Source organism: Spinacia oleracea, chromosome 1 (genome assembly GCF_020520425.1).
Source record: "Spinacia oleracea cultivar Varoflay chromosome 1, BTI_SOV_V1, whole genome shotgun sequence".
In the NCBI taxonomy this organism is placed as follows: Eukaryota; Viridiplantae; Streptophyta; class Magnoliopsida; order Caryophyllales; family Amaranthaceae; genus Spinacia; species Spinacia oleracea.
In genome coordinates, this window is record NC_079487.1 from 64,801,895 (window position 1) to 64,820,433 (window position 18,539).

The 18,539-nt window shown below is 38.1% G+C and overlaps 1 protein-coding gene across 1 annotated transcript; it reads right to left on the reverse strand.

Annotated features, from left to right (window-relative positions):
- Window positions 1-9,089: 9,089 nt before the first annotated feature.
- On the reverse strand, window positions 9,090-17,691 carry LOC110776139 (uncharacterized). The gene is made up of 9 exons (XM_021980693.2): window positions 17,380-17,691; window positions 17,178-17,261; window positions 15,820-15,929; window positions 15,690-15,740; window positions 14,565-14,708; window positions 14,380-14,469; window positions 13,369-13,475; window positions 10,076-10,160; window positions 9,090-9,384 (listed from the first exon to the last, which is right to left on the reverse strand). Exons 1-9 carry the CDS (start codon window positions 17,489-17,491, stop codon window positions 9,286-9,288), a joined length of 882 nt encoding a protein of 293 aa, XP_021836385.1. The 5' UTR covers window positions 17,492-17,691; the 3' UTR covers window positions 9,090-9,285.
- Between the last annotated feature and the right edge of the window lie 848 nt (window positions 17,692-18,539).

Sequence of the window (18,539 nt, forward strand, 5' to 3'; positions counted from 1 at the left end):
TGCGTCGTAATGTGTCCCTTTTCGGTGATTTAACTGCTTTCCTCGCCCTTTTTATGAACTGTTAAACTAACCTAATATGATTGTTCTATCACGCCTAACAAATATAATATTTTTGGGAAATCGGATTATCATGCTAGGTCCCTTAATGCTATTTAAATCAGATAATCACGATCGAATTAGTATTATATGTTGCATATTGCTAAAATCAATTCAGATTAGTTTAATAGTTAACGCATGTCCCTTCAATTATTTATGCTGAGCTAGTAAGGATATCCTGCCTCTGGAGTTATCGACGAGCGAAGTACTCCTCTCGGTAGTTACATTCCCCCGAACCCTCAATCTCTACCTTGCGGGTGTATATTGAGAGATCCCCACACCAGGGATCACAAGGGAACCTACGGCCGTCGTGGTCAAACATAATTGCACTCCCTTTATGTCACGATAACCGGGTTTTGTCAGTTTTTCTCATTGTCGTTAAAAACTGAATGGCGACTCCTATATTACTAGTCAATTGGGTGTATACTCACAGGAAATCCAATTACACTTGATTGAATAAAAAGAATCGTCACACCCACGAGGGACAAGGTCATGCATTAGCCTCGCGCTTTTTCGACCCCCTCACACCAGGTACCTAAGGTGTTGTCTGTAAGCCAGGTCCAGGTTGTCAATAAATTTTTGGACCAATTCTGTTTCGGGAGGCCTATTGATTAGTTGGGCCGCCTAGTCCCTCCATCTAGCAAAGTAGGTTGTGAAACCTTCATTTTTCTTTTGGAAGAGGACTTCCAGCTCGCGCATGGTGACTTGAAAATCCATGTTCGGCGAGTATTGCTTGATGAAAACATTGACAAAGTCTTCCCAACTGGGGAAGAGCTTAGGGTCCTGGTGGTAGTACCATTTGAGCGGCACAGGTTCCAAGGACAAAGGAAAGGCAGGTAAATACATGGACTTGTCCACGCCTTTCAAGTTCATGGCATTCACAAAGCTCAATAGATGATCACGGGGATTGTCTGTGGCTTTAAACTTTGGTAAGTCAGATGAACTAAACTTTTCTGGTAGTTTGTCAGGAAAAGGTTCAGGATCGAGGGAGAAGTACTTGCTCCCCATGGTTTGCTGTAGGACCATTTTTTCAATCCTCTTCTCGTTATCGAGGTCATTTTTGGCTTGTGCAGCCGCTAAGGCTTCGTTTTCCATTTTCAGTTGGCTCATAAGTTGGGTCATTTGGACCATCTAGTCTCGCAATTCTTCGATGGACATGTTTGAGGGTGCGAATCGAGGTTAGGGAAACGGAGATCCTTGAAATGAGGGATGACGGACGGAGCTTGGAGTCACTAAACCTGGTGTTGGTGATGTATCTTCGAGACGCACTAACCTTTGATTTCCAGATCAGCACCAAGTGGCAGGACCAGTCCTACGCATAAGATAAGCTAAAGTTTAGGCCCCAAAGTTTCAAGTATTACTTAGTCTAGACTTTTGACTCCCTCTATTCTTTCTTTTGTTGGTACACTTTTTGTTTTTTTTCTTTTGGTCATTCTTTGGATTTTCAAAACACTTGCCCGTGTGACATTCATGGTTATTAGTATGTTTGGTTTTGATGTCGAGCATTGTCGTCGTAGGAGGCCTAACAACGACACAAAGAGTTATTTATTTTTTATAAGTCTCTTTTAGAATCGAGTGCTTTTTCATACGCCCTCGTAGCAAAAAAAATAATTCACGAAAAGTTTTTTGCTACGTATTTTTTGCGCGGGCACTGAGGCTGTTGCGCCTGACCAAAAGGCCAGGCAGCAACTTCAGCGCCCAGCGTAGGGCGTGAGAAATTTTGGCGCCCAGCCAGGGGCGTTGAAAATGCGTCCCTGGCTAGTTCTCGTTTTCTGTTTGCGTCTACTTTTTGTTTATGCGACTTTGATTTTGCGTGCTTGCCTAATAACGTCCTTTACGCGTTGTGCAGCGTTTGTGGGATTCGTTACAGGCCATCCCGAGCGTCGCTTATTTTTGTGGCGATCGTTCGGGTTTGCGGAACACGTATTTTGGTATAACTCTTTGGCCAATTGGTTTATGAATGTTTGGGCAATTTTTAAGGTCGTTGGTTTTCTAACGTTGTTTGTCACACACAATCACATATTTCGCTACCACATTACATCATGAGGCAATAATAATATGTCATGTAGTTTATGATAGGCTTTTATGGGTAGTATTTGCGCCTGGCTTGGTACCGCTTCTATCGCAGATCCAACACATGCCCCGGTCGAGGTAGTGCCTTCAACAGACGAATTTCGCCCAAGAGGCAAATCACGATGTAAGCCAAGGGGGCATGCACCAATGAGAGGGACCTAATGGGCGAGCGATTGGGTTTGGGACGGGTGTACTACTAGCGAAAGTGCCGAGTGGACAACATTCGAAGCGTATGCACCCCCCGGTTGGCGATGGGTGTCCTTAGTCCAAACTCCCTGAGGGAGCCAAGATTCGTTATGCGGTTCTGCCCGTTCACATTAATATGCTGCTTTTCAGGTCGTCCCAACTTGATGGGGAAATAAACGCGGGGTAGGATCGTTTCACCCTTTGGCTATTTTGATTACCTACAAGCACGAGTATTTCCTTCACTGTCCCTAGTGGAGTCGCCACTGTGAGGGGGTCGAAAAAGCACGAGGCTAATGCGTGACCTCGTCCCTCGTAGGTGTGACGTTTCTTTTTGTCAAATCAAGTGTAATTGGATTTCCTGTGAGTTTACACTCAATTAACTAGTAATATAGGAGTCGCCCTTAAGGTACTATAATTTTCGGCTAATGTGAGGCAAATAAGTGACTGAATTTTTGCTTAAAAATTCTCTCTTTTTGAATACTTGAAAACTTGTTATAAATTGTGAGCATTAATCACCTATTTATAGGGTACGGAAAAGGTATTGGAATCCTACTAGGAAACGAATTAATTAACTAGAATCTAATTAAAACTCTATTAATTAATTTATCCATTAGGAATAGGAATTTAATCATTAAACGAATCCTACACGATTTAGGTTTCGTACGGAAGCACAAACACTCACACGAGCATGACCCGCATGCGTGCAGGCCATGCCCGCGCAAAACCCACGGAGCTACGAAGCCCACGCGAGCTACGAAGCCCACGAAGCTTCCGCAGCCTAGGCGCGCGCTGAGCCTGCCTTACGGTGGGCCTAGCGTAGCCTTGGGCTGTTTGTGTGGTGCGCCATGCTTGCTGGACGTGGGCCTGGCTTCGCGCTGGGCCTTCGTCTAGCAAGCTCGTCCGATGCTAATTCGTACGACGCGCTTCCGATTAATTCCCCGATTCCGGAATTCATTTCCGATACGAACAATATTTAACATTTTCGATTCCGGAATTAATTTCCGTTTCGAACGAATATTTAATATTTCCGTTTCCGGAATTATTTTCCGATTCCGATAATATTTCCGATTCCGACAATATTTCCGTTTCCGGCAATATTTCAGATTCCGGCAATATTACCATTTCCAATACGTACAATGTTTCCGTTTCCGGCAACATCTACGACTTGGATAATATTTATATTTCCGATACGATCCATATTTTCGTTTCCGGCAATATCATCGTTTCCGGAGTATTCATTTATTTGCTTTTGACGATCTCAGCTCCCACTGAAACCAAGATCCGTCGATTCCGAATATCCATAGATGGAGTATTTAATGCCATTAAATACTTGATCCGTTTACGTACTATTTGTGTGACCCTACGGGTTCAGTTAAGAGTAAGTTGTGGATTAATCCACTTGAACTGAAGCGGCCTCTAGCTAGGCATACAGTTCACTTGATCTCACTGAATTATTAACTTGCATAATTAATACTGAACCACATTTATTAAACTTACCATTAAATGTATAATTGGACCAAGGGCATCATTTCCTTCAGTCTCCCACTTGGACCAAGGGCATCATAATTGGAAGTTCGGCCTGACCCATCATTGATCTAACCATGTCTAGCAAGGTTCTATTCCTCCATTCCGACACACCGTTCCATTGTGGTGTTCCAAGAGGAGTCAATTCTGATAGAATTCCACATTCTTTCAGATGGTCATCAAATTCATAGCTCAGATACCTCTATCAGACCGCAGTGACTTAATCTTCTTGCCTAAATTATTCTCTACTTCACTCTGAAATTCCTTGAATTTGTCAAAGGATTCAGACTTATGCTTCATTAGGTAGACATAACCATATCTACTGAAGTCATCAGTGAAAGTGATAAAGTAGCTGAAACCACATGGAACAGATTCGTCAGTGGGGCGCCTACCCTTTGTTTAGTGCGAAGGAGCTGAACATGAAAGCATAAGCTCCACATGGAACCTCAGTGGCGATCAAAATATGAAAGCATAAGCTCCACATGGAACCTCAGTGGGGCGCCTACCCTTTGTTTAGTGCGAAGGAGCTGAACATGTGTTTCTTGGACCTCCATCCTAAAACACCTGTTAGGAGAGCCAACCTTTAGACCAGACATTGATTCAATCAACTCATGGACGTTTAGGTCCCTGTCCTATGTGTTTCCACGACAGATATCCCTCAGATTCTTGATGAGCGTAAAAGGTTCGTAAGCTACAAACCTTCTAGCCCATTCATCAGGGATATTGTTCAGCATGAGACTCATAACCTTTTTGAGATCTGCATCCCAGGCGGCAAATCTTTCAGGGGTCATGTCTCTGGCAGAGTAGCTTGGCGTGGGATGGAACAGTACATACTCAAGTCCATTGAGTCTGACTACTTCAACTAGCTTAGCTTCCCATTCAAGAAAATTTGTTAGGTTCAGCTTGACCATAAGCTCAGAACCCATGATGATGTTTTGATTGTTGTTTTCCATAGTTAAAACTACAATTGAAAAAGAATAAACAAATAAATAACCATTCACAGTTTCTCTTAATAAACTTTAAATTCTAGCAAACATGCATAATTTATCATTTATTAAGCTTTTTATTCAAGTTATGTGTTCCGGCAGGTGTGAATAAAATGATTCCAAGATCCTTAAATCATTGAAGAATTAAGCACATTATGTATTTAGACTCAATTCTAAAATATTTTAGGTAAGCAAAGCCTTTGCTAATAGTCTAGAAACTACTCTTGGTTGATAGGTACGTCTAAGAACTTATTAGGTAAACCTATCGCATTTGCCACGACATAAAAGGACTCCTTACTTATATCGTTGAGTTTCACCAAAACTAACATGTACTCACAATTATTTGTGTACCTTACCCCTTTAGAATCAATAAGTAACACCTCGCTATGGCTGAAAACTATTACTAAGATTGATGTAAAGGTTATCTAAGTAAGTGTTATTTTGGCATGGCACCTTTTAACTCAATTTTAAAGTTTGGAACTTAAGGCTCTTACTATGTTGGTTAGATTTTAAGTGAACTAAAATCCTTAATCATGCAACATAATCAAGCCACAATCTCATGCATAATTAAGACATATTTAAAGCAATAAATAACTTAAAACATGCATAAGATATAAATGTGATCTAGTATGGCCCGACCTCATCTTGAAGCTTCAACTTAAAAGTCCGTCTTGAAAATGGATTGGAATCTGAATAACATACTTAAGCCTTAAAATCATGCGGAATATAACTGAATATAAATCATGCGGAAAAACCATTAAAGCCAGGAATCCAAATTAATTGCCACATAACAATTAGCATAATTAGGATGCATACTCTTTGTAGCGTGCCCTCCCTTGTTGCGCCCGAACCGAAAAAGAACAAGTCTTTAGGACTCCAAGTGTCGTCCCTCCTTAGAAAGTCCACAGCACGTCCGGATCCGCCTTAAGTTTGACTAACTAGAATCGCCCTTAAGGTACTATAATTTTCGGCTAATGTGAGGCAAATAAGTGACTGGATTTTTGCTTAAAAATTCTCTCTTTTTGAATACTTGAAAACTAGTTATAAATTGTGAGCATTAATCACCTATTTATAGGGTATGGAAAAGGTATTGGAATCCTACTAGGAAACGAATTAATTAACTAGAATCTAATTAAAACTCTATTAATTAATTTATCCATTAGGAATAGGAATTTAATCATTAAACGAATCCTACACGATTTAGGTTTCGTACGGAAGCACAAACACTCATACAAGCATGACCCTCATGCGCGCAGGCCATGCCCGCGCAAAACCCACGGAGATACGAAGCCCACACGAGCTACGAAGCCCACGAAGCTGCCGCAGCCTAGGCGCGCGCTGGGCCTGCATTGCGGTGGGCCTGGCGTAGCCTTGGGCTGTTTGTGTGGCGCGCCATGCTTGCTGGACGTGGGTCTGGCTTCGCGCTGGGCCTTCGTCTAGAAAGCTCGTCCGATGCTAATTCGTACGATGCGCTTCCGAATAATTTCCGGATTCCGGAATTCATTTCCGATACGAACAATATTCATTTTCGATTCCGGAATTAATTTCCGTTTCGAACGAATATTTAATATTTCCGTTTCCGGAATTATTTTCTGATTCCGATAATATTTCCGATTCCGACAATATTTCCGTTTCCGGCAATATTTCAGATTCCGGCAATATTACCATTTCCGATACGTACCATGTTTCCGTTTCCGGCAACATCTACGACTTGGATAATATTTATATTTCCGATACGATCCATATTTCCGTTTCCGACAATATCATCGTTTCCGGAGTATTCATTTATTTGCTTTTGACGATCTCAGCTCCCACTAAAACCAAGATCCGTCGATTCCGGATATCCATAGATGGAGTATTTAATGCCATTAAATACTTGATCCTTTTACGTACTATTTGTGTGACCATACGGGTTCAGTCAAGAGTAAGCTGTGGATTAATCCACTTGAACTGAAGCGGCCTCTAGCTAGGCATACATTTCACTTGATCTCACTGAATTATTAACTTGCATAATTAATACTGAACCGCATATATTAGACTTACCATTAAATGTATACTTGGACCAAGGGCATTATTTCCTTCATGTCCTTCATGTCCCATCCCGATATCAGATTGCCGATATATTCACTAAAGGCCTACCACAGGTTTTATTTGAAGATTTTCGGGACAGTCTCAGCGTTCGTAAACCTCCCATTTCGAATGCGGGGGTGCGATAGATTACATAAATTTTCTTTAGAACAAAATCAGAATATTTATTAATCTTGTGATTGTAAACATTGTATTTTAGGTTAGAATATATTGTGGTCAATTAAGCTCCTTAATTGTAGCACTAATCATAGCCTAAGTTTACGTAGCAAAGTTTGTATATTAATCAAGGAAAACAATCATAATCTTGACGGAAAATACTTCTTTCAATAATATCAGCTATTGTCGAACATTCCTGCAGATTAGCCTTTGCAAAAAAAATACTGTCATCGACAAAAAAATAGATGTGAGACTCTAGGGGCACCGTTACGTAGTATGTTTTTCAAAGAGTATTTCATTAGTTATAAAAAGTACTAGTAGAAGTTATTTGCAAAATTGTTAAAAATAATTTTATTGTTAGTTAGCATAATACACAAATTTGTCTCTACCTTCCCTTTCCTCTAAGAAAGCCCAAACACCAAAACCCTAACCGCCACAAGCTCGCTGGTGGTTGAGGCCTTATTGGCCGCCGGCGAGCTTGTGTGCTTCCGGTAGTAGTAATTCCGTCGTTGTAGCCTTTTCGTACTTCTCCTCTTATTAGCGGAAGTTGTCCGGGAGAGAATAGGAAGACGGAGCCAAGCCTTTTGCCGGAAGAGAATAGGAAGAGTGTCTTTTTTTGGTTTGTTAGTTTTTGCTATGTTTTGGTATGATGTGCTGATTTAGGTAGTACTAGTTTGGTCTCCTGTTGGTTTAAATGGAAGTTGTCCCTTTGATGTTGTGAATTGTGGTGTGCAATTGTGGTTTTTGTTTGTATGGCATGTTATTAGACGTACTAGGTATGTATGTCTATGTTGAAGGTTAAAGGCAGTGATGGAGTTGGGTTTTGTTTACTGGTTTGACAAGTCTTTGGATGGTGAAGTCCCCTCCCCCTCCAAAGGTCGGATGTCGAGTGTTGGAGGCAGTGTAATAGGGAGTATGTTGGAAAATTTTACCATATATGAATGTGGTATGGGGGTGTCTGTGCTAGGTTCTATGATGAGGAAGGGAGTAGTAAGGTTTAGGAAGGGCTTATGTTCTCGGGTTTGGTTGTTGTTTGGTGTGTAGGATTAAACTTGATTAATCCTTAATTTAGGTTAGTGTTGAGATTTATTCTCAACACTTTCATAATCTTATATTTGAACGATGCTCCTCATTTTTTGAGGATTCGTAGCAAGCTAATCGAGTTAGGTTTATTGATTCAAGAGAGTTGTGTGGAATTCACAGTGTCTCTCCAACTATCCCGTGTTATCCGGTCGAGCTTCAACTCCGCCTCCTATGAAGAATTCACAGCCACAATTGGCTTTGGCACGATAAATTCTAGTTGGTGGTGCAAACAAGGTCCAATCAACAATCAAGCGCCATCACGAGGGGATCATGCTACCTTTACATTTTTCAGCATTATGATTTTTACTTGTTTAGTAGTTTATGTAATGGTCTATAAAGGTCTTAGTGGTGTTTTAGTTTATTTAGTTTGTACTATGTGAACAATTTCAATTTATGCAAATTTATCCTATGTAAAAAAAAAAGAAAAAAAAATCACACAAATTTGATTAACTTGTTCAAATTGGCAAGAATCGTATTTTTAAGTACATTTTTGTTCCCGGATACACATTTAAGTTAACTAGTACATAATTCATAAAAATGCTTGCTCATTTTAAAATTGGGTTCTCCATTGTTACACCAGGGTGTATAATAAAGGTTTTGAATAATTGGTGAATCCATATTATAAAATTAATCATGAATAGTGGACCTTGGCATTTTAGATAAAGCATACACCATCTCTGTGAACCACGTTTATTTTCATAGAGAGGAACAAGAATGTAGGTTTAATATATTTGAAGGAAAATCTTAAAACCTACATTCTTAAAACAGAACATCTTTAAACGGAAAGTGGGCAGTTTCAAAGAACAGATGTATGTATGAAAATTTAAAGGAATGTACAGACACCAAAGCCAAAGAGCAGGAATTCCCTCCTTAACTAACCAATGAATTTCGCAGTCGTTAAAATAATTAATATTTCATATCAGCAAAAGAGTCAAAACTGTTTACAAATTACAACATAAATTTGCATATCGAACCAAAGGCAAGTGTGAAAGCATTGTAAGGAAACATTTCAGGTTGATTTGTCTTTGATTTCAAAGAGAAGAAAAAAGGAAGGTAACAGCCTACATCATGTCAATAAGATCAATCGACAGAATCAATCCCCAAGAAACTTCCTCTTCTTGGTAGTATTCATGTATGGTCTCAATACCCATTCATTCTGAGCTTCTTTCTGCTCCACGGTCCCTAGCTTAATCTGCAATCACGACAGGGCAAAGGAAGGGTAAGTGTGCTAGATTAACATTAGAGCTGCATGGACATTTCATTCTTCACTCACTAGTAATATTTTACTGGGTCATCATTATCATTACCCCATTGCCTCAAAGAGGCTCCCGCAAGAAGCAGGGTAAGGGGGGGTCAGGTGTACGCAACCTTACGGGACGACCATCTTCTACTTCCATGAGGTATTTTGATTTAGTCAATTACATCCCACAACAAAAAGAACAAATGAATCTTTGGCTCCATCGAAAATGGACAAGTAATATTTTACTGGGTATTTAACAAATTAGCGGACAGGTAACAGAAGCTGAAGACAGTAACTTAATTATAAAAACAAGAATATGAATGAAGCATGTGTTTATGAAAGTTCAAGGAAGATGAGAGACTAGAATTCATGACAATATTCTGATGCCTCCCCACTGAGACATCTACTTCAAGTTAAATGAATATCTGGCATTCTAAATAAAAGTGGGAAACTTTTGCAGTTGCTTTTTAGTATCAAGTTGAGGTAATGACGGAAGTTGTCAAATAGGCATCAATGAGACAAGCAGATTCTCAGACCTATCTAAATGCAGTGGGGTATGGTATCATTCACAAATCACAACAATAACACTACAGCCTAGTTCTTTTGCTTATGGTAAAAATGAACAAGGTATCACTGAGCTCACCTGATATAGCCGTAGTTCAAAACGAGGACCAATCTCCTTAAGTTCAATCGATTTTGGACCCCCTTGTTTTTCATAGACATGATGTCTGTAATATTTAAGAAATTGGACAGTTAAGCAAGGCTTGTTATAAAAAAAGAGCAAAAAGTAATGAAGTAGAGCTCAAAGTGAGACAAGACCAATTTACAATAACACATAGATAACAGTTAAGTTTCACAAAGGTCAATAAGGACAATAGCTAATCCAGAACTTGGTTAAAATACCGGCTGTCAAAAACCACCTTTTTATAATGTAATTTCGCGAGAAACCACCTTTTAAAAAAAGACATTGCGAGAAGAAACTGATTTATAAGTTTCTTGTGAGAGACCACCTTTTGCCGGATTTCGCAGTTGACTCGAATTTTAGGCGTTGACTATGCACATGCCATGCACGTGATTTGGTACTACACTTTTTTATTTCGAAAATTTGTCAAAAACCACCTTTGAAAGAATAAAAATGCGAGAAGAAACCTGACTTTTTACTTTTTTGCGAGAGACCACCTTTATTTTCCAATGAATCAATTCAGTTTAAGTAAAGAAGAGAACTCTAAATTCCTTTCAAGGATACACAAGGAAATTTGTAAAAAACAATCCATCCTTTGTCCGCTCTTCTAAAAACAGTACGACATTTGATTAATACAAGAATAATCCAAGCTTTGAGGGGTATCTTCCCTAAATAGTATCTAACGGTCTAACCTGTTGGTAACCTGATTAATAAGTTAGTATGACAAGTGTCTCACTCTAATTGGTCTGAATTCATTTAATTTAATTTTAACCTTACTTTCAATTTTAATTTTTTTTTAAATCTCTTACTCTTCCCCCCTCCCATGAACGGCCAACATACTCTCTCCTTCCATCTTCTATGGCACATCTTGAAAATTCCAGCACCAACCACCATTGCAACATCCCTTAAAATCTTCTTTTTCCTTTTGATTCCCCACTTTCCCCCCTCTATATTTTTCCGGGTTTTCTTCTTCTAGCTAGTTTGTACTTTTTTCATGAAAAATTCTGAATTTATTTCCTCAATTTCCATCTTCAATTCGACCTTTTCCAAAAACTTTGGGAATTTTGTTTCTATTATTGTTGACTTTGCTATGCTACTTTGATCTTTCTTCAATTTTGTTTTGGAGATTGTTGATGTTATTTTGTGATGGTTTATGAATTTGTCACGCGATTAGTCTCGTAATCAACTTCAACTCAAATTTGTTTAAGATGGATCGAGGTTACGCGTGTCGTCAATTCTAATGTCGTTGTCTCCACTGCAATTGAAAGGGTAAGCTTAGAGGAAGGCTTGGGGTTGGACAATGATGATGTTGGTGATCGAGATTAATTACGACAATGGTGTTGGGTGTTGTTGGGGTTTGGTCCGCGTGGTTAGGTTAGATTCTTCGATGATCAGCGCACAACTCCTCCCTCCTCCCCGTGTTCAGCCTCCACCAACCGCCATAGACGAGGATTGGTGGAGGTTTCTCTCTCTTATTCCTTTCTTTCTCTACTCTACCTTATTCTCTCTTTTGTTTGGTTGTTGGTTGGGGTGGCTACTGGGTGTTGATGTTGTTGATTATGGTGGTGCTGGTGTGTGTGTGAGTGTTTTAAGGAGGCTTGCAGTTGTGTATGGGTGCATAGGTTGGATATGAAGAGGTTGGTTTAGATGAGTTTTGCAAGGTGAGCAGCAGATGCTAAGGAGGAAGAAAGAAAAGCTATGATGGAGGGGTCAATGGTGGAGGTCAAAGAGAAAGCTCCGATGGAGGGGGAGAAGATGGGTTTTTCTTAAATTAAAATAACTAAATAACATAGACTTATCACAGAGTGACACGTACCACACTTAACATTTTTAAAAAAAATGACCTGCTATTAAGGTTGTAGGTAAAGTGGACTGTTTAGGGAAGATATCTATCAAAGCTTGGTTATTCATGAATTCATCAAAGGTGGTACTGTTTTTAGAAGACCGGAGAAATGTTGAATTATTTTTTAAAATTTTCCGATAAACAATCTTGTGTAATTTATATTCGTAGTATTATGTTCCTTATGTCACGGTATTTTTAAACTTAGGTGGTGAAATCGATGACAAATTAAGTTTTGTATGGGCTTATTTGCCACTTATCCCAAGATGGTATAACTCGTATAAGCTAATTTTTTATAAGGGCTAAAAAAATTTACATAATAATTTATAACTAATGTTTGTTACTCCCTCCGTTTCTTTTTGTTTGTTACGTATTCCTTTTAGGGTGTTTCACAATGTTTGTTACGTGAGAGAATATTTCCTTTTATAAACTTATTATACTATCATTTATTGTGCCATCTTTTAATTTTAATTGGTCCAACTTTTTCAACTCATTAAATATCTTTGCAATTTCCCAAGTATGTTAAGTTAGCAATCTTTGTGCTTTTTCATTATTGGTTCATTTTGATAAATAAAACAATCTTATTGGTTGTTGTAATGATTAGTGGATTGAGGTTTTACTTGGATTTATTTTTTTAATAAAAAAGAAAAAAAATCTTTATTATCGTGCAAAAGTCCAAACGTAACAAACAAAAAAAACGGAGGGAGTACAACTTAACAAATCGGCCAAAATTTAAAAGTTAAGATAATTTTTTATAAATTTGGAAAAACGTTATTAAAGTGAAATCGAAATTCGGAAAAAGATGGTCTTTACAAAAAAGTCGCAAATAAATTTTCTTCTCGCAATTTTTTTTGTGAAAGGTGGTTTTCACAAAATAAATTTTTTGAAAGGTGATTTTGACAAATTTTCGGATGACATGTGCACAGTCAACACCTGAAAATCGAATAAACCGTCGGAATCCGGCAAAAGATGGTCTCTCATTATCATTCATCATTATCATTACCCCATTGCCTCAAAGAGACTCCCGCAAGAAACGGGGTAAGGGGGAGTCATGTGTACGCAACCTTACCCCTGCAATTGCAGAGAGGTTGTTTCCAATTGACCCAAAAGCGATAAAGGGACGACAACGGGGAGACCATCTTCTACTTCATGGAAAGGAAGCGAAAAGGTTTTAAGAGCCATTTTGATTTAGTCCATTACATCCCACAGCCAAAAGAACAAATGAATCTTTGGCTCCATCGGAAATGGACGGGTTTCATTGGCAAAAGATGGTCTAATCTCAAAAAAAAAAAAATTAATCAGGTTTCATCTAGCAACTTTTTTTAAAAAAGTGGTTTCTCGCAAAATCACTCTTTCAAAACATGGTTTGTGACAAATTTGCCTAAAATACCATAAGAGTTAAATTATTACTAACCTGAACGAAACATAGTCAGACTGGTTAGCAAAAGTGATTATCCGTTTTGAATCTGGCTTTGGTACAGGGAATAGATGCTTTAGGATGGTTGCAGTCCGTTCCCCTAGCTGAAAAATGGTTCATACCACAACATAAGTAAATTCAAGATAGATTACAATTAAATCATGAGACAAATGCATCAGAGGTATATCACAAACTAGTATCCCCTATCCATGAACCTATATTAGTGCAAAAGACCAATTCGACTAGGCATAATTTTGAGTAAATATACAGATCTCTAAATCCAAATTGCACATACCCGGCCAAAATTTTCAGTTTTAGGACATGAGTGCAGATCGATTCAAGAGACAGCACTTAGAAATAAAGAATTACAAGCTTTGCTATATGCAAACTGTACCAGATGAAAAATCGAATATCTTATGTGCACAATGTACCCTATGTCCCCACTTGAGAGTTGAGACCTTGATTAAATTTTGGAATCAAATCAAGAAAACAAAATCTCTCCTTCATTTCTGCTCCTAAGGGAGCTTATAATCGTCTGCACATGCAAGTATGCAACAAGGCGCTCCCCAAGGCACAAGTTGCTCACTTGCTCGCATGCAATTGGTTTTTTTTTAGCAATTCAAATGGTAACTGGAGTATTAACCTTTATGGATGTTCAGGTGACTAGTTACTTATAGCTGGAATAAGAAAAATAGACAGCTATGAACACGAAGAAACAAACGAAAATTTACAAAAATAAATGGGCATAATGCACCCACTCGGGTGATCTTGACTCAGAGACTACAGCTTTCGATGACAATCAGAGCTACTCCTCTATGGCTCTACTAGATTTTACACCACATTAAATATAAGGTGACTGTCTAGTTTAGTAGAAGTTGTAGGAACTGAAAGGAGAGCAACTATAATTGAAAAAGTTCCAAACCGCTCCGAATAACAAGACTGTCTAATGTTCACTGCTATGAACAAATCAACCAAAAGTAAATCCAGATGTTTCAAAAAATTCCATACCTTGGTTGTGAAATTGTTAAGAATGAGATGTGGAAAAGCCCCTGGCATTGTTCCAATTGAATTCTTGTCCTTGATGTCATGTCTGGTAACCTGTAGGTATTATGATTAATTGATATGAACCTTCTTTTCATGACACATAGGTGTAAGAAAGGCCTCAAATGCAAAACTAACGGATGAATACTTACCACATTGTGTAATCCAAAATATGCAGTTGGACCGAAAGGTAAATGGCAAACAATTAGTCCATCAGGCACACCACGGTGCTCATGAACCAATATAATATCTGTGAAATCTCGAGCACGGCAAGATTCAATTATCTCATTTATTACCTGCAAACAACAGGGAAGGGAATGTTTATTTAGATAAAAAGTTTCTAATAAACAAAACCCAGAAATATTTTTAGATAGCTTTCACATTAATATTTGTATATTGAAAGTCGAAAATAGAAGAACGGAGCAGGCCAAGTTATGTGTATTGAAGCCTATAAGATCCATCTAATAATAAAACAAATATTTTCATACATCAAGAAAAAGACACCTGCTACTCACAGTATTTAAAGGTCTCCCCTAAAACTAAGGGACAACTAAAATGGCATCAAAATCAAATTTATTGATATCACTTGTAATATACGATCGTTTAACTGTTGAGGAGGAGGGGGGGGTTGCAGGTTCATCTGTCGAATTTACTATAGTCCAGACATCATTGGACATATTAAGGGCATGTGCATGCTATACGTCTAACCTAATGACTGCAAGCCAATCATAAGTATCAACATTCTGCTATATATTTCTGCAGTTCAAATTTTTCAATAGGTCTTGCGCACACCCGTTATACAATAAATTTATTGTCATCGGGGTACTTTTTTGGTAACTTTTAACATGTTTTGATTAACTTTTAAAATTACAAAGTAATTTTGATGGATAACTTTTTAAAGTGTTACATGGTTACCTTTATACATTATGAGTGACTTTGAAGGGTAAGAAAAAACCTATCAATAATAAAAAAAATAACTTTTACATTATATTCTTACAATATTTATTGTACACAGTGTATTTAAGAATTTGTGTCTTATAACTGCTTTGATCTATCAAACCTCACTTAACTAATATGTGTACTACAACAAACCACTTATTTTTATCAGGAATTATGTAACTGGGGTGAAACACAGCTAACCAAGACATTTCATCTGACAGAAAGAAAAGTAAGTTACAGACATGGACGGTACAAACTAACAAAGTTCATAAGATACATATCAAGTCTAGATCACAATGTTTTGGAGGAGCAATATGAAAACAAGTTCGATAACCAACCTGGCTACCTCTATTCATTCGTTCTGCATTAGGAAAGATAAACTTCAGTTCCTGCAAAAATAACATTCTCTTGATTCCAACAACACTCGTACGAAATAAACAAAAGCTTATTAGTGAAGCTTGGACCAACCTTTGTAAATTGCGTAAGGGGCTGACTAGGATCTCTTGATGTAGTTAAAAGAATCTTTGGTTCTCGTTCAGTAGCCTTGGCATACTCATCATCAATAAGGGACCTAGGAACTATGTACAAGGAGAATACAATTACTAAATAGCCCAACTACAGATATATATGAACAACTTGGAGGACCGATATCTGAACAGAAAACTTATATAAGAAGCATGGGGAATAGAATCTAAAATTCCATAAATGTCAATATTTTGCATTTTGATTTTACCCAAATCTTAATGGTGCTATGAATCTATGATAATACTTAACCAACAACCTCCGAGAGATTTAGTTTGAAGGTAAAGACTCTTTCGACATAAAGTACCCATGTTTGTGGGTGCTCAAAATAATATAATCTCCACTACAAAAATGACGACATAGGGAAAAATGACCAGGATTGACATATACATGTGTTGCATACTTGGTTTTAAAAAGCGCGAAGCGCACTGAAGCGCAAAAGGGCCCTGGAGCTTAAGCGCAAAGCACAAGCTTTTCGTAGGCGAAGCGCACCCGGAAAGAAATAATAAAATTTCAAAAGTTCAAAAAATATGGAAAGAAAAGATGAAAAAAATAATTATGACGATGAAAGAAAAATTCAGAATCCGACGGAAGAAATCCGGCGAGAAGGCTAGAAAATCCGGCTACGGGAGAAAATTGCACTAGGGTTTTCAAAAACTTCCCAAATTTTCTCTTTTCAAAAATAAGAAACCACGTGATACTTTAAAAAAGAAGATTAGAGTTACGTGACTTTATTTTTTATAAAAAATAAGGGTCTTTTTAAAACTACTTGCATACTTTGTAGCCATGTCCACATAACATAAAATGACGACACATCTTTGGCACTAAACCGAAGGGAAACACAAATGATCGAACTTCGATGCAATTTTTTTCGTACTAATCTATCACTTTGACATAGGTATGGAGTTAGACAATTCATTTAGACCAAAATCATTGGAAATTTGACAAAATTGCCCCCACATGTCCGCCCAAGTACTCAAGATTGGGTAACATATAATTTCTCAGCAACACCCTCCAAAGTTTCATCAATTTCCTCTAGTAATTAAGAAGAGCCTACAAAAGCCGAATCCTTTTTAACGATTCCTAAAACGAAAACCACCATAGTACAAAGCTCAAAATCCTCTTAATCGAACTCAAAGTCCACACAAAGGTGCAAGCTCCCCCCAACCCAACAAATACTCCGAAAAAGCCACCATAAGCAAACAGCAACGGTAATTCCGAAATGAAAATCAAATGACCTATTAAGTTCTCAAAAAACAACAAAGGGATTAACTGATTGATTAAGGGTGGCAAAAGAAACATACTGGCAGTGTAATCATCTTCAAGATCGATTTCTTGACGAAGAGCAGCTTCTTCATTTCTCAATTCCGTTGGAATTGGCTTCCCATCTGTCCCAAAATCATCAAAAATTACCCACCCAGTAAACAATCATTAAAACCCGGAAATAAAAACACAGAAATAAATAACAAAATTAAAAACTCAATATGAAGAAAAAAAAAATCAAACCTTCAAGAGCTTCTCTGATTTTGCGCTTCTTCTCATACAACAAACGCTCTTTGCCTTCTAAGCTTTTTCGGTAGAGATACTCTCTCCTCAATCGAATGTTCCTTCTCAACATTTTCTGATAACTCCCCCTTTTTTGGTTGAATTGGAGACCCTTATTTTGGAATTGGAAATTTGAAGGAACCAAATTACAAGCGTAGATTGTAGAGAGAGAAAGTAAAGGGGGAATGGCGATGGAGGGGTTTACTTAGGGTTTATCAGTGTTCGCCCAGTACTCAATTGGAACTTGGAAGACGGCCTTAAATCCCGACCCAATATTATTCGACGGCTGAGGACTTATGCACCTGCGCCAAAACCGCAAAAATATTAAAACCAAACGCAAAAAATAAAATACGATGACGATACTTATCCTTGTTAGGTGGTTGGTGTAACTCCGTGCATAAGTCTCAATGCTAAAATGTATTCCAAAATCCAAAGTCCAATTCCCGAGTCCGTTCCCATTACGAAACTCGGTACAAAATTCAATTTCTAAAAATCAATTTCAAAATCCAAACACAATCTCACCCAATGGACTTCTCCATCGGCTTTACAAGCCCTTTTTTCAGTCAAAATGACATTAATCAATCCAAATTCGGGCGCCGACCCACAAAACCGAGCATGTCGGGCCCCGACCCGTGAAACCGAGTCCAAACACGAAATCGAAATTCAAAACGGCTTGTTTTTAAACGCAAATCATGCCTTAATCCCTAAGCATTCACTACGTGTCAACTTCGTACAATTCGTACAAAGGTACAGCCATATATTGGCGGATTCTGAGCCACGTCGCCTGCGCCAGGCGCAGCTGGCTTTTGGATTTTAGCCGATTAATTCTCTATTTAAGCCCTCATTTCCAAAGCATTTGGGGCAGCAAATCAAAAACACGTACATCGTCGTAATTTCAAAATCTGCTCTCAAAATCAAAATACAAAATCAAATCCTAAACTACAATTTCCTACATAATTTTAAGCACTTAAGCAATTGGGAGCACTAATCGGAAATCCAATCTAATCCTAAATAGGTAATTCCGAATCCCTACTTAAATCTACAATGCATTCTACTCTTCTACCTTTCTACATACAAAATCCAATGATGTTATCATTAGGGTTCATACCCTTGATTAACTA

Excerpts from the sequence above, each read along its gene's own strand:
- LOC110776139 (XM_021980693.2), bottom strand. The coding sequence starts at position 17,491 with ATGTTGAGAAGGAACATTCGATTGAGGAGAGAGTATCTCTACCGAAAA. Across the intron at positions 14,709-15,689 it reads GAATGAATAGAGGTAGCCAG|GTAATAAATGAGATAATTGA; the intron begins GTTGGTTATCGA and ends TGTTGTTTGCAG. Across the intron at positions 10,161-13,368 it reads TCTGACTATGTTTCGTTCAG|ACATCATGTCTATGAAAAAC; the intron begins GTTAGTAATAAT and ends TAAATATTACAG.